Source organism: Brachypodium distachyon, chromosome 4 (assembly GCF_000005505.3).
Source record: "Brachypodium distachyon strain Bd21 chromosome 4, Brachypodium_distachyon_v3.0, whole genome shotgun sequence".
NCBI classification, from domain to species: domain Eukaryota; kingdom Viridiplantae; phylum Streptophyta; class Magnoliopsida; order Poales; family Poaceae; genus Brachypodium; species Brachypodium distachyon.
The window spans coordinates 653,751-670,110 of record NC_016134.3 but is presented as its reverse complement, the minus strand read 5'-3'; the positions used below and the strand labels follow the sequence as shown (position 1 = coordinate 670,110).

Below are 16,360 nucleotides of genomic sequence, written 5' to 3'. Positions count from 1 at the left end.
ACCGTGACAATTTTCTCACAAGGATTTGCCTCTTCTCTTCTAAGAATGGTTTCATGTTTTCTCTCCGCTTTGTCAGTTAATCTTACTTACTTTTTTGCCCCTTTTGCAATCTAGTGTTTTCTAATTCAGAACTGCAGTATTTTGTGTCTAAGAATGAATGTAAATATATGTTTTTGAAAATTTTCATCCATGTGCCCATCTAACACTAAATTTAACAGCAAAAAATACGCCAAAATAGATCCATGAAAACATACTGCACGCAATGCGAGGTTGTAAGGGTTGTCTCACATGTAGAGATTGGGAAGGGTGTCCATTTCCATTGTGTCAATAATGCCCGGCAAGTTCCTCTGCCTCAAGCTTGTCCACCAACCTTACCTGTCTGATTCAGTCCTTTTTATCTACCGTGATCAATGCCCCGTAATAGGCGTTACTCTGTATTACTCTTGTCCTTTCACTCTAATATATGAGATATGGATCGGAGTTCTTCTTACCCACATTTCAACTCTACGCCTCTCCCTTTTCTCTAAACTTTTTTTCTCTCGTTTCTGTCATTATCACTTCGTTATTGTTTTGCTTACTTGGCAGTTAGGCATGGAAGGTATTGGAAAATATACACACGGTGCTTGTACCGTTGGCAAGACGTTGTGAGCAGGCATGAGACTCATGAGATCCATGGTGAAATAGAGAGTTAAGATCACCTCTAGCCAGGCAGAGGAAGAAAGTCCCTGCAGCTGCAGACTTGGATGAACTGCTAGCAAGTTATAAATAAACTAGGCACGTCTCTGTCTCTTTATATAAATCGTTAAAGAAAGATAAGGCTGATGGCGTAATTCAGAGACTAGAAATGTATAGAAAAAATATTTATTGGCACGGTGCATTTAGGTTTACATTTTATTTCGATTATAGATCCAATAATCTTTAAGTATCCTCTCATGTACGGAGTACTAGATTACATTGCTCTCAGTCATCAAGTAAATAGCTGTGAGATAAACTTGGATTGTGTCACTCTCATCCATATATAGTGTTCCTTTGCCTTACGCCCCAAATGTGCCATGTAGATAAAAGTGAGATTCCGAGCCAGTTTCAGCTTACTTGTTTCCAAAAACAATACGTGTAGATATGGGAGGCATCAAAAAATTTCAAGATTTCAGCGAGTCGGTTGTTCGAACTTCCAGGACTAGTCTCCGATCCCCACCACGCTGCTTCAAAGAACTTCGGATGGAGAAACAAGCATAGCTTGGGTGGTCAGCCAGCCAGGTGTGCTAGCAGCCCACCAGAGTTCGATCCTCAAAGGTCGTACTTTGTGTCTCACTTTGTAAAAATTATATATCTATATAGTGTCGGACTGCAATCACGCAACTCTTACAGTTTAACTTAAAAAAAAAAACTTGGGATGGTCCGTGAGAGTGTGTCACGGATGATCCTCCATTACACGGTTGAGTTTGACACGCCGCCAGCCAAGGGCATTCAGCTTTTCCGCTGTTATATAGCAATCGCGTCTACTCTTGTGCTTCTATTTAGAGAGCATATTAGTTCATATCCCAGATGATAAGTGTTGATCGATGATCTTGCACATCTCACAATGCAGCCTCCAAGAGAGTTTGTTTCTTTCATCAGTTGAATTCATTGACCATTTTGCTCCTTTTCTAATCTAGTCCACCCACCTCTCATGTCTTATTGACCTTCTTTCCATCTTACCCTATTTAGTGCCTCAAACACGTACATATAGTTCTTCATCCGGCCTAAACCACATGTACATCGTGGCTGGCGTTAATTGCTGGGGCCACGGGCACACAACACCGGTACGTAGAATCCATATATAATGTAGAGTTCTGGCTCGCTCACGGCATGTCTTCTCCAAACATTTTTCCTCTCGTCTCTTCATTATGTGCCGTTGTTGTATGCTTTACGTGATAAGCATGGAAGGCATAGGGAATTTGACAACACCTGAAACAACAGCCCCACAATACCACAATTAGATCACACTCTTGAGCCGATCATGAGATTTCAGAAGGAGTGCACTACCGAGTACGTTGTCATCTGCAGTATGGAGAGAGACCTGAAGAAACGGTACACAGAAGAGCTATTGCGGGGTCTGTGCTTCTTCTTGTTCTTTCAAGGAGTTGAAAGGCATCAGGAAGTTTGCATAATTACATCAAGGTTGTTGATATGGGCACCAGATGTTTGGAGCAGCCAGGTGACTTGAGGCGATAAACTTTGGGGCAAAACAATTGGGCAAAGTTTAATGGCATAAAAAACTCATGATAGACTGAGAGCAAGATTAGAGGACACACCAGGCTCTAAGTGGTGAGGTCTTTTAGAGTACCCCGAAGTACATATGGACAATCCACGTACCTTAATCCAATGGTCAATTTTAGGTGCATGAGTTTGCTGCAGAAGTTGTAAGAAGCATCGGTTACTGTGTGCACTGTTGGCTTTGCTGATTCTTGGTACAAACTCCAAACTCAACAGATTGGGGATATTTGATCAACGCGCTATCTGAAAAACCATGAAGGCTGTAGTCTTTGAGTGATTCGTGGATCATGGATGGATCCTGTAGCAATAAATACTTAGATTAATTTTCTTCTTAAAACCTGTTGCCGTCCAATAAAAAATTGGGATTTTTCACACACACTAGTTAAATACACGTGTGTTGCTACGGACGGAATTAAAAGTATATTACATGATTGTTTTAAATATTTATGTGCTCATATTTTCCAACTTAATGCTACATAAGAATTCTCTCAAAATATTTACTTAAGAAAACAATTATTATCTCAAAAGTATACATCAAACCAAATCTTTCAATCAAAAGATTTTGATACATATCTATATCACATTAAATGGGTGGCAATCAATCAATTATCTAACAAGCTAGGGAGTGGTCTTCATAGGATGAATTGACGACACACCAACTCAAATTTTCATAAGTGTAAAGATAACGGACAGTGGCCGGTTTTGTGCATCGTCCCATAATGCAGAGACTAGGAGAGTGTTCAATACCATTGTTTAGTTGCAAGAGGCAGTTCAATTCATTGACCAGTTTCCTTTGTCTCGATCATGTGCCCTGTATACCTCTCCTTTTTGCGGCTGCTGATTTCTAAATAAAAAGTTGCCACTAATTTGTGGCTACGTACCATTTGTCATCATTGTATAATTCGGTCACTTTATTTAGTACCGATCTACCTTTGTAATGGAAGAAGTAGCATTAGTGCCAATATAAATGGTACCTGCTCCCTCTCCCCTCAGTCCTTATACCAGTGGCTAAGGCTAAGTGATCTGTTCTCATCCATCTTTCCTTCCCACCCAAGCTCAAATGTGTCGTTTTCATATATATGTTTGGTTCTCAGTTGCTCGTAGGAATGGAAGGTGTCGTGAAGTTTCATGCCCTCATCTACTACATCGGCCATGCTTGCTTTGCTTTGTCACCCTTTCTTTCTCTCCTACTCGATCGGTTGTCCATTGTCATCCATGGAAGTCGGCAACTGTTCGTAGTAAAACAAATCATTTAGGGCTTGTCTAGTAACGAGGGGAACGATAGGAAGTGAGGTGGATTTCAATTCCAAATCTGACAAGCACTCATACGGGCTGGGTCTCAACTTTGCTCGCACTATCTCCACCCATGTTAACTTAGGTCGCCATCTACCCCTCTTCACATTATCAATGTCCTTTAAAATCTCACTATTAACTTGTCCTTCTGGCGGCCAAAGTTGGGAATCAAGTAAATAGCTGTGAGGGAAACTGCTTCCTCGGTCATCAAGCACTAATAAATACTAGCTTAGAGGAAGAAGACTGACTTCAGAAACTAAAAGAGCGCCCATAGTTACCGCCAAGGAGGTTAAGACAAGCAGTCCCTAATAAAAATCTCAAACACGACATAAAAATATAGCAATGCATTGGGGGTGTCCCTAGATTTGACAGGTCTTATACGTTTCATCAAGGAAAGTGCGAGCAAAGTTACAGAACGATGGCCAGCTGCATCTAAAGCGACATAGAACAAAATAATCGTCAATATATAGAAGTCCAGTCTTGCAAAATTCCTCTGCTCCAAAGGAGCCGTACGTTTAATCTACAAAACTGTGACAATTTCTGGCATACAAAGGGCAGCGGCATTGTTTGCTGACCAACAGTAAGCCAGCCATAATCTCGGACTTTCGCACATGAGGAGAGCATCATTCATCAACACCAGAGTCAAACTCAAGTGATTCCTCGGTTCGTAGTCTAGTCATTTAGCCCTCGTCTGCTAGCCAATCAACTATAACATGCAGGTTCACCTTTTATAGCAATTTTCTTCCTGCAAGTGGTATGGGAATGTTATGGATATTAGAAGCTGTTGAATTGAGGATGACGGCGTTGTTTACCAAAGGTCGCTTTTACCTCTCGTTTGACTATTCTTTGATACCGAAGCGTAAAATTGTGTGAAGGAAGCATTTCCGCTAATTTTCTCGTCCTACATTTCAAGGGAGTCAGATCTACAAGCACGAAACAGACCATAAGACAGGAATATCAGAGTAGAGCGGGGAATTCAACCTGGAGGAAACTCTCCACTGCTGACTGGTCATTTGGTGAAAAAGAAACAACCTCCCTCTTCCTTTGTACAAAATCCCTGTTCTCACTCACCTGAAATTTCAGCATTGAAAATCTGTCATGTACGAAACAGAACTTTGAAAGCGAACATAATGTGTAGACGTCATTGTAGACTAACACAACAATGCTGGATAGATCTTAAAGGGATGCTGACAGATCTAGAAATAACTGTACGTGTTCTGACTGTATTTACCTGGTCTATCAATCGCTTAAGAGGGCGATGGAGGGATTCAATTGGTGTCTGCTCATGTAATCTTTTCAAGAGAATGAGCGGAATGGTGGCTACTTCTGGAAAAGAAACATGATAGCTCCACTGGGCAAAATGTGCCGATAGAACATCAATAGCTGAAAGAATGCACTGCTCTTGGAAATATCTTGATTTCAGCAGGTTCCTTGGCACCTAATACAAACAAAAGGTGGTTAATGAAAACCATTTTCAGAAGATGAAGCAAAAGCCTTTAGTCCCAACTCCCAAGCAAGTTGGGGTAGGCTAGAATGAAACCAAACTATAATTAATAACTTGACGCAAACCTAAGCAGGAAAAACACAAGTGCAATGTCGACTAATCTGTATTTTTTTAAATGTTAAAAGTTTGCAGATTCACTAGGCATTGCAAATGGTCATACTTGATTACTAAGAACCACATTGACAGCGGTTTTCTTTTAGTGAGCCTGTGGTGATATATGGAATGGAAGACAAAAGAGCTTATAATTCACATAGTGGCTTAGTACAGTAATCACAGACGCTAGCTAAATGTCCGTTTGTTGCTATGGAGGATTATTTTTTAATGCATGAGTTGTTTAAACACTTGTTTCACCATAGTACCTAACTTCGTGCAAAATAAAAAACCATCTTGAAATATACATCAACTGAATAAACTAAGTAAACGACCATCATAGATGATACACGTCTACTACATAGAATGTATGATAAATCTGAAAGTCAAATTCTTGACAACTTAATCTCAATGAGGATGAACGAACCGACACCAACTGACACAAAAGAACAGAAAAGTTCCAGGCATTATGATTGTGCAACCGGTCAAAAGTAAAAATGGCATATACCTTCAATAGTGATGAAAAATGGATCTTTGTTTTTTGTGTTTGTTCTTTCTGAGATATCTCCCTAAATTCTAGGCAGCCAAATATCAAAGATGGAACCGGAAAGAACATCTGATTGCAATTTGAGAGCTCATTTAGCATCTGCGCAAGCTTCAGTCTCAGTGGCAAGTACCGTATGCCTGGCAACAAATGGGCCACTCCTCTTATTATCTGAACAACTGTAGGTAACAATGTCCGCAGATCACAATCCTTGTAATTAACACAAATAAACCTAACCCATAGGTTTAAACAGTTAATATATTGCCAGTTATCTATCTTCAATAGGTCTTCCTGCAACCACAAACAAGAAGCAAATCAATATTCATGCATCATGTGATACCAAAAGTAAAGAAGAAATGAAAGACAACCACCACAAGGCTAAGACTCCATGTGCACATGAAGATAACCACTATGCTTTCTTTTGGATGTGTGAATAGGGCATGTGTACCAGTAACTTATGATTAGATGTGGCATTGGACTTGCGCTATCCAATGGACGTTGGACTCTTGTAGGAATGGATCGTGTTGGACTGGACATCAATGGATGTGGACACCAACTGAACTGAAGTCCAACAAAGAACAAACAATGGACCTTGTTGGACCAAGGGATTGGATGGTCCAACATCCACTGGACATGAGCGGCCATACTCTACTAGAGTAATCACCATAGAATCAATCTGCCAACGTAGAATCAATAGGCCAGCAAATGAGAATAGCCTGCTGCAGCGGTGCTCCAGGAAAAACGAATGGTTGATGATGGCGGACTAGCGGCCTGTGGTCAGCAGTGGCAGCTGAATCAAGAGCTAGTAGTAAACATTGGGGTCAGCGCACCTTGAATTTGTGATGGTCTCATGTGGCGGCCACGTGAAAGGCAAAATCAATTGTAATCCAATTTGATTTGGACATTCTTGGGCTTTGTCTATTTGAGTATTTGGATATGGAGTTATGGACGGATGTGGATGTTATGACTGCTAGACCTGGACTGGACCTAATACGTTTGGATAACAATCGGATATTTTAGGTTTGGATTTGGACTGTGATCCATTCTCACGTCTATTTATGATCATAGCTTATAAATATGGGCCAGATATAGCAATAGGAATATCTTTCTTAATAGCTTAACATGTCAAGTTACAGCAAGAACAAATTAACAAGTACAGTACAGTTTGTGAATTCACTATAATAACTATGCAATAATCATATAACATTTACAATATAAGACAGGATTTCTTAGTGATGTTTTTTTAGCAAATGTGACAATAACTGAAAAGGATTCCCCAAGAAATAACATAGATTAAACATGAGGGCCAGCCTATTTAAGTGAAATGCATTTCACCATAGTTGATGTCTAGATACACCTTAAGACCTTGCTTAGATGAGGAAACCCTGAACAGCTCCCTTACATATGATAGGAAGTCTATATCCATAGTCAAGCTAAACAAAGTGCAAACAGAACTACAAATATATGTATGGATGTGTACCTTTTCCTTCGTTTTAGAAGCCTGTCTAAGAATAGCACTCAATTGTCCCACGGAAGTTACTACCCTTTCACTTGATTTATGAACATCCAGAGAATAAAGTTCCACCAGACAATTCATAAACAATTCGATATGTTTAATATTTCTGTTGTCCACAAGCTTGGAACTGGCAAGGTATGCATTATATGCTTTAGTTAGGCAAAGATCCAGACAATCAGGTAACAGTGAAGCCAATTCTCGGATCATAAGAAATGAAGACAAAGACAAGTTCTGATCACCACTTGCCCACAATCGAATTAAGATCTGCAGAATATATACAGTGAGCTATGATCACAAATAAACATCAAGGAATTATACAGTGTAAAATTATTGTAGGTTCAAGACCAGGTTATTTGACATATATAAGCACCATGAAATACATCATGAGTTAAAGACCAGGCGGATGTGTAATCAATCTAAAATGGAAAGAGTAAAAACACCATAGTATAATTATCCAAAAAATACTACAAAACAAATAGATCAATTATTACATCTTCAAGGTTTTTGAAACAAAATTCCTAACATTACCAGAAATATGACTTGTTAGACATTAAGCAAGGCAGATTGGTCGCTATAAGGAAATTTTCATTTAATAGTGCCACAGCCCAAATAACAACCATAATTTCCCCTTGTCCAGATTCTTCCTTAATACACAATTAAGTGGTGCAAGTTTTCTAATTTACAGATACTTTTAAGTTTTAAGTAACCACTTTAAAGGAAAACAACACAGATATGATTGACTGGAATAACTTTCAGACATGAATCTCCTCAGGAAAAATAAAGTAACATGACGAACCAAATTTAGTAACAACAGCAATACCTTGAGAAGCTTCCCTGATGTTGAGGGATATGCGGAGAAAAATACCGCAGATGGTCTAAGCTGAGTCACAACAAACGTAAGCATCTGGTTATCAGTCAGTTGACTAAGCAGATCAAGAGAGTTCCACAAGTAAGACTTTATGAGCGGCTCAATAGCTTGCCACTTATTTCCATGTCTCAGATTCATAATTTTCCCTTTGTCATCATCGGAAATGTCTAAAAGAGCACGTAAAATGTTGTCTGCCTCAGCAAGAACAAATGATATTATCTGATAAAATACTTCGGTACTTTGAAGTCTCTGCATGGAAAGGCTATTGGAGTTCACACCAAATCGACATGCATCCCGAAAAGCATTTAGTAGGTTACGCAGAACAGGTGTTTTAGGTTCCTTTGAAACTAACTGACACCATTCACTTATCGTCTTGCTTGTAAGGATCTTATCGTTCGGTGGATTTCTATCACCAGAATCAACACCATCGTGCATGGAATCCATCTCATCTTCTTCATCCGAATCCTATTGAGGATTAGAAGAGAACCATAGGGAAAAAAACATAACAATTTTATGAGATCATTTTGGGCATAAGTACATTATCAAAAGAATAATAAGAATGTACGTGAATTGCAGCAGATGTAGCAGGAAAGAAAATCTTACTTCTTTACTTCCATGGCTCACCAACTCCGACTGCCATTTCTCAAGGAAGTTTGCAAACTCAGGGTCCTGTATAATAACAAACACTGACAATCCCAATAGAGATCACCTAAAATGCACATTGCAGCTGCCCAAGTCTAGAAAATGCAGCTAATATACTGGTCAACCATCATCTACATGTGGTGGCCCTATTAAACATAGCTAATATTAATTTAACTACATAATAAGTATATCCATAAAAACTAGTGTGATTCAAACCTCAAGGTACCACATTCGTTTTGAGGGATCAAAATTCCTAGATTAATAAAATCTAGAAATTCTCTCATTAATCTAGAAAAAAAAAGAAAAATCTATACTGCTCATTTGGTGGTACCAGATTATAACAATATATCAGTTCTAGACAAAAAGAAAGATCTATACCGCCCAGCTCAAGATTGAACAGTTACTATGCATAGTTTTCTATAAGAGGTGATTGCACACATAAACTACAGACCTGCAGCCACTATATATCCAGAAATTAAGAAGGCAAGACCTAACGCAATTTTCACCTTATCAAGCAACTTCTTCAACTTTTTCTTTTGCTTTTTTATAGCTAGGTTCATATCATTGTTCTGTTCATCAAGATCATCTTCTGCAATACAATCTGCAGGAAATATTGTGATGCTTAGAAACTAGTACATCACACAAATCAATAAGCATCACAGTAACATACACACCTTCGAGAACATTGCCATCCTCACTGTCAGAATAGTACAGACACTCTGGATCCTGTATTTCAAGCATCAAACAGCAGCTTATAAGGGCCACTAAGCAGTTGCTTCACAAACAACAGATACAACCACATGATTTATTTTGAAAATAATAATCAACAGTTATGCGATGTACAAAAGTCAAGAGTATAACATAATCACATAAAACAAACTTGTCACCTCTTTCCAACAGAAACTATACAATCATCCTTGGATATTCCTCTGTCTCTTTTACACTAATCCTTTTAGAAAATCCACTTGGTTGGAAATGTTAATCAAAAGATCCCTGAACTTCCAGAGCTACTTTTAAAATTACCGAATCAGAAAGGAAAGAACCCTCAAAGTAGATTGATGAAAGGAAGTTTTGTACAAAATTAGAAGCCCCATTAACAGAATGGACAACATGAAACTCAAGGGCTGTGAGTTGAGCACGAACTAACTGTGGTGGATAATAGTAATTTTCCGTATGTGTAAGGTTGACATAGAAGAAATGTTACTTCAAATCTGAAATGACTGTGGAAACTAAATGTCTTTTCTTTCTTGTCGACAGATGAACAAAAGACACTGCAAACGACAGACAAAACATACCTCTGATAGATAGCCATCACTCTCAGATAGATCCCCATCTAATTCGTTCTCATCCTCTGGAAACTCTAGATAGTTAGCCAAAGTTGCAACATCATCGTTTGTGTTCCTAAAGGAAAATCATATTGAACTTAGTTAAATAAAGAAAAGAAGTCACAATTTAGTGAGTTACTACCAAACAGTATTATTGTGAGTAATGAAATTGTACAGCAAATAAGGGGAACAAGATGGAATTCGGGTCTTCAACGTTCAGAGTCGCAAACTAGGTTGACTCGAAACGGCAATAAGTCAGCACACAGATCAAGTAAATAGACAAAATAATGTGTATCCATCCTATACATATGGTGGTATCGGCGCCGCTGCAATCGGTTGATGCATCAGGGTAGATGAGCAATTGATTGCAGCATAGTCTTCCACGTAATGGGTACCCCTCCACGCTAGCAATTAACAGCGTGACAGATACGGAGTACCATTTATACCGGTGCGATTAGTAATAGAGGAATTTGGTTTTAGGGGGAGGGGGGGCAGCAATTAGAACGAAACCACACATATAATGCTCAACTGGCCAGGCAAAATTAATCAAATTGCATCCACCGGTCATTCTATACGCCCGCGAGAGCGAAGTGAAACAGAGTATATATACGGCGGCGGCAGCAGGCAAGTAGGATAAAATTGTACATGGTGGAATCGCCGCGGCGCATCTCCTCGTCGCCGTCCACCTCCTCCTCCCGGCCTTTCCCATCTGAATAAGAACCAAAAACAAAAAGGCTCGAGTCAGCGAGCAGCGGAAACGCAATTACACAGGCAGAGGCGGGGCGGGCGGACCTTTGCGGGTGCGGCGGTTGAACTGGGAGCGGAGCTTGCGGCTGCGCTTGGCGCCGCCCTGGAGGTGCTTGTGCGCGAACTTGCGGGCCTTCTTCCCCAGCTTCTTCGCCATCTACGACCGCCGAACGCCGCCGCCGCTGCTGCTCGTGGGGGGAGAAACAAAGAGAAGGCGGCGAGGAAGGGTTTAAGGGTTTCCAAGGGCTTTTTAGGGCTCTGAGCTTAGGACACCGTTGATCCCCATCGGACGGTTCAAAAACTTCCCTTTTACTCCGGTTCGTGCTCCCTGGTGAACTGTAACTGAAGAAAAAAAGAACTTTCGGTAATTCGGTTTTTATGCCAATCCTGCTACAGACAGAAATATTTCAAAACTGGAACATCTTATAAAAAGGAAAGGTAAGACCGAGGGAGTAGAATATAATCATCTGAATTCTGAAGAATAGCTCATGTTAAGTATGGATATTCATGGAAACAACTAAAACCATGATAAAAGAACCGGCGGTCGATAAAGCCAAGGGAATCAAAATTCACATGACAAAATAAGATCTGAATATTTTTCAGGGATATGAGAATTTTGATTACTTAATAGTTGGTAGCAGTATGTCTGCCCGAATTTAATTTATTTTGCTTATCAAATATTCTAAATTCTCTTCTTTTTCTTCTTTTTTATTTTGCCGGCGTGATCTGGCTTCTCCTTAATCATATACTCCAGTATAAATATCCCCTTTTCTACCTAACAACACACGGAATGATTTGGACAGGGGCATGCTGCAATGCCGCGTGCACGCTGTCAGGAAATGGATGTTAATACCCCTTTGGTGGTGTCAAGAGAACCAATTAGGAGTAAGTCTTGGTCAAGAACGATCACATCCAACGTCCAACCAACACGATCACGACTCGATCGCCGGCCAAGCGACGGCAGACAGCCTGCAAATTAAAGGAGCTTTTAACTAATTTCTGGTCGCTCATCCGATGATCCATTCCAAGACTTCCGGACGAGCAATGGAAGAAATGCATCGTCAAAAGAAAAAGGCTTCCATATTTCACAAATTTATAGTGTTTGTTCCTAACATTTTTCATGTGAAAAGAAAAGTCAAAGATACATATTGAAAACTTAGTTTGCTCCTGCCTAAAACACCATCTATTTACGAACAAGAATCTATATGCCGTAATACTCTCTCCGACTAACAAAAGATGTCTCAAATTTGTCAAAATTTGAACGTACTTAGACATGACTTAGTGTATAGATGCATTTAAATTTAATCAAAGTTGATACTTCTTTTATTGGACGGAGGAAATATAATAAATCATTGACCGGCAATTAGCTAAGATGGTTACCGTATCTTGTATTCATTGTCGTAAGAAAAAAAGTTCCAAAATGTTTAACGTGTTAAGGGACCGTACAATGTACAGGTACGGTCGATTTCCAATCGTTCTTTGATCTTCCACGGTATATTCTTTTGTCTCTCTAATCCCAAAGCAATTGCATAGGTCTTTTAGTTTTCTCCCACCTCGATGCCTTTTTTTACCAAAAAAAAAGGAGATCACCAATTTATTTGATTAGTCAAAGCGCGTGTGCTGCTACCAGTCTATGTTACGAACGCAGAAAAACGAGTTGGTTGATACTTTTGATTTTGATGAGAGACATCCAATTCTTTTAAATGTAATTTCAAAATTTCAATCCAATGGTCATGGAAAAATGTTGCATTCTTCATCGATCACTCACAAATTTATGGCCTCCTAATTGTAGTTACTGCATAATTTTCTTGCATAATTATCTGTATGCGGCACATGGGATTCCTTTCTAGCTACAAAGTGTTTTTGCTTGAAACTTTTTAAAGAATGTCTCTCAACTCAAAGTACACTTGTAGTAAATGTTAAAAGGCCTGTTTTTTCATATTTAAGTCACGTCACTCGAACAATTTCTAGAAATTTTAAAAGTGTGACACCGCTAGAAACAAAGTGCTACCCTAAAAACATCTACTAAAATATTTTAAAAACAAGAAACATGTTTTAGTTGTCTGCGATGATTGCCATCCAAAATGCAGGATGATGGTGATCTTGGATAATGGTTGGTAGCTAAAAAGGGCAGGAAAAGCATTGCTAGAAGCAAGTCTCACCTAAATCCAGCAGGTAATAATTTAAATATTTGCTAGCAAAACCAAAAGGTTCCCAAATCCAAATCCCAATTATGGTGCTAACATTTTAGTAAAGTGTGTAGTACACTGGTCAAGCATCAAATCAAACCAACCCTTATCACCCCAAAATCTCAGTAATCCATTGGAAAAATTGGAGCAGGAAAAATGAATTGATTATTAAATAAAACAAAAGAAAATCAGATAAAATCAAGTTAATACGACGGCGGTTTCATTGTTTTCTTCGCCGGGAAACTTCCGAAGCCGAGGAAGGAAACAAGGAAACGCTCGCCATAAAAGGCCGCCGCTTTCCTTTTCCTTTTCCGCTTCCATTCGCCGGAGACGGAGAAGAAGCTTCTTCTATGCTCGGCGGCGGGAACCGGCGGCGACATGAAGCGCGCGTCCTCGCTCCGCCGCCTGCTGGCCGCGCTCCGGCCGCCGCCCGTGCAGACCGGCTTCCCCACCTCCCTCGCCGACCTCGTCGTCCAGAACCATGGCCGCCTCAGGAGCCGCAAGCAACAGCGGCCCCTGGTCCCGGCCCCTTCTTCTCCGGCTCCGGGCGCCGTCGCCGCTGAGCGTCCACCTTCGCCGCCGCCGCCGTCCCGGCCTCTCTCGTCGCCGCGGCCCAGAGGCGCCCCCCGCCCGGAGCTGCTCGTGGGCGGGGCCGTGGCGGTGGCGCTCCTCGCCGTGTGGAGCGAGGCGCTCGTCGCGGCGTTCACCGTCGCCGCGCTCTCGCTGCTCTGGATTGAGTCCTCCGCCGCCGCCGCCTCCCGCCGCCAGCGCCGCCCGGCGGAGGATTCGAGCCACGTGTCACCGATTCGGGAGGTGGAAGACGAAGCGGCGTGGTCTAGCAGCTTCTCGGACTCCGACAGGGGAACCGCCGAGAGGCCCGAGCTGGTCGAACAAGTTCCGCCGGAGGTCAGGAAGAAGAAGAAGAAGAAGAGGTCGCTGAGGAAGCTGCTCTCGAACAAGTTCCACGGCGTGAAGAAGAAGCCCGAAGCGAAGGAGGAAGAGGACTTCTTGTCGGTCTCCTGCGCCAGCGACGCTTTAGCCCCTACCGCCGAGCAGACGCCGCCAGAATCAACCAGAGGATCCTCGCCGCCGCCGGAATCATCGGAGGTGGTCGTGGTGGATGGGCGAGGGGGGGAATTGAAATTGAGACTCCCTCTGGCGGCGTTCATCCCGGTGATCCTGGCGGGGCTAGTCCTGGTCGGCGGGAAGCTCCCGGCGACGGCGCTGGCCGTGCTCTGCGCGGCCTTCTTCTCCGGCGCCGTCGACAGATCCAAGGTACTACATGTAGCCCGTGAGGGGAGCCTGGATGATCCCCTCGAAACCGAGGGAGAGCTCACAAGGATCGATTGAGCTCGTTGGTCTGTTGGTTGGTTAATTAGTTCGTGGTCGTCCGTTGTAAAAATTCAGAGACGTACTTACTGGGGAGAGAAATGAGACCTCCATAAATTGTTCTTACTGATCGAAAGAATCCTCCTTTTCAGATCCCGATTCTTCGTTTGCCTGAATGTTGTTGTGGCTCATTTCTGAATTGGATTTTGCTGCTGTCGTTTCTGAATCTGCTGTGTGAGTGATGAACAGTTGTTCTATTCTACTGTCCGTAGGAGTAGTCCCGTGCAGACCGTTAGTGCGCGGTCAGGAGTTGACAAAGTCAGAACTCAGAAGCGACGGCGACTCCTGGATGATCTCACTCTCGCTCACAATCTCATCTCATGGAAAGGGTGAATTTACATGTGTCTGAAAAATGAAATGAAAATGCTGTCAGCATCAGGTCTTCAACTCTTGGCGATTCTACCTGAGTCGATCGATTCATCTCTTCTTTGATTTTTCTTTCCAGAATGATGATTAGTCATAGCGATATGATGCACACAAATGCAGCAGAGCAATCAATCAGAAACCAATTACTCGAGAAATGCATGTTCCATGTGTTTACATAAACACCAACCAACCACAACTCCACGACAGGCAAAGGGGACGACGACAAAGATCATCATCTTGCAAATGAGAGAAATTAGTATCGTGATCTCGACACACAGATTATTTTCTTTAGTGTGGTGTCTGTCGGCAGGGTTGATTGATTCTGAGGATCAAGCTTAATAGTAGCTTATATTATGCATAATAATGCGTGGGCCGAATCAGAGGATCTGTTGGTTTCTGAGGATGGATCTCCATGGCTGTCACTAGTTGGGTGGATGTTTTTCTCTCTCTCTCCCAAGATCACTTTCCCTTTGCAGGATCATGGTGGACTCAAGCAGCATAGTAAGCAGCTTTCCTGGAAACAACAACCAGAACCGCACCCATCATCTCTTTTTTTTCTTGACATCATTTTTTTGTTTTTGCTAAAATGGAAGGTGGAATCAACGAATTGCGCGTGCATAAACTAAACCCAAAACATTCTCAGCATCATTTGAACACCTCAATATGACTGGAGTAAACACAAAAAAAACATCTTGTGGCGGCGGGGCCCGCTCCCAGTTCCTGAGGTCGGCGGGGTTTTCGGGCGCTGAAGGGGAACCGGGGTGACGGACCCGGATCTCGTCAGCGGTGGCCGGCAAGGTGCGGCTTTTTTTTTTTGCAAAGAACATTTTGCAGTCATTAGGAAAGAAATGAAAACATCTTGCACGGTGAGGTGTGTCTCAAAAGATATGTCCACGGAGAGCTGGCTATAATTGCTTTTTTAGAACATAACCGACAACCCAACTTTTTTTTTAGTGAACCGACAACCCAACTAGAGTTGGGATTCCGAGTTTGGCTCGGTCGCTTGGGTTTTCGATCAAGGCCTGCTTGTCAATCAGTCATAAAGCCCAACACCAAAGATACCAACGCGGAAGCCCAGCCCAGCCCAGCCCCGCTGGATTGGAAGCAGCCCCTAATGCTCCGGCAATCGATCTGTGACGCTTCTAATTCCAGTAGGCTAGGCTGGACAATCGATGGAATCAGATCAATTAGGAGGCTAGGCTGAATCGCACGCGGAACAGGCGGAGGAACGACGGCGTCTCGCCGCCGAAGGAAATGGTCTCGGACACGCGGCGGAGGTCCAGAGGGGCAGGGATGGCTCGTCCCTCCTGTCGTCCTCCCTCCCCTCTGAATCGATCTAAATCCCAATCTCTCTGTCGTTCCTTGCCCGTCGCAGGTGCCCCCGCCCCGCCGCCCCTGATGCTCCGCCAGTGGCCACGGCTGGCTCCGCCCGTGCGCCGCCGCGGGCGAGCGACCCTGCTGGCTACTGCCTTGCCGCTCACCTTGCTGCTCCGTCAGTGGCCTGCTGGTATCTGCCGTGCTGCACCGTCGCCAGCTCAGGCGCTCAGCGGCCACCAGAACGCACACAAGAAAGAGGGCGGTCTCGTCAGGCGCCGCCGCCACGCACGCCCACGCAACTTCATCATGTCCGC

General features: G+C 42.5%; 2 protein-coding genes across 2 annotated transcripts; one reads left to right on the top strand and one right to left on the bottom strand.

Annotated features, from left to right (window-relative positions):
- Positions 1-3,878: 3,878 nt before the first annotated feature.
- LOC100846236 (nucleolar complex protein 2 homolog) lies at positions 3,879-11,011 on the bottom strand. Its single transcript, XM_003576890.4, has 13 exons — positions 10,831-11,011; positions 10,684-10,747; positions 10,009-10,114; positions 9,388-9,439; positions 9,220-9,314; positions 8,675-8,740; positions 8,024-8,536; positions 7,168-7,467; positions 5,652-5,978; positions 4,781-4,987; positions 4,531-4,620; positions 4,378-4,450; positions 3,879-4,294 (listed from the first exon to the last, which is right to left on the bottom strand). Exons 1-13 carry the CDS (start codon positions 10,940-10,942, stop codon positions 4,278-4,280), a joined length of 2,022 nt encoding a protein of 673 aa, XP_003576938.1. The 5' UTR covers positions 10,943-11,011; the 3' UTR covers positions 3,879-4,277.
- A 2,052-nt stretch (positions 11,012-13,063) lies between these two features.
- LOC100831189 (ena/VASP-like protein) lies at positions 13,064-14,529 on the top strand. The gene has a single exon (XM_010238677.3). The coding sequence runs from the start codon at positions 13,353-13,355 to the stop codon at positions 14,322-14,324; it is 972 nt and encodes a 323-aa protein (XP_010236979.1). The 5' UTR covers positions 13,064-13,352; the 3' UTR covers positions 14,325-14,529.
- The last annotated feature ends 1,831 nt before the right edge of the window (positions 14,530-16,360 follow it).

Excerpts from the sequence above, each read along its gene's own strand:
- LOC100831189 (XM_010238677.3), top strand. The coding sequence starts at position 13,353 with ATGAAGCGCGCGTCCTCGCTCCGCCGCCTGCTGGCCGCGCTCCGGCCG.
- LOC100846236 (XM_003576890.4), bottom strand. The coding sequence starts at position 10,942 with ATGGCGAAGAAGCTGGGGAAGAAGGCCCGCAAGTTCGCGCACAAGCAC. Across the intron at positions 4,988-5,651 it reads ATTTTTCATCACTATTGAAG|GTGCCAAGGAACCTGCTGAA; the intron begins GTATATGCCATT and ends TGTTTGTATTAG. Across the intron at positions 4,621-4,780 it reads TTAAGCGATTGATAGACCAG|GTGAGTGAGAACAGGGATTT; the intron begins GTAAATACAGTC and ends CTGAAATTTCAG.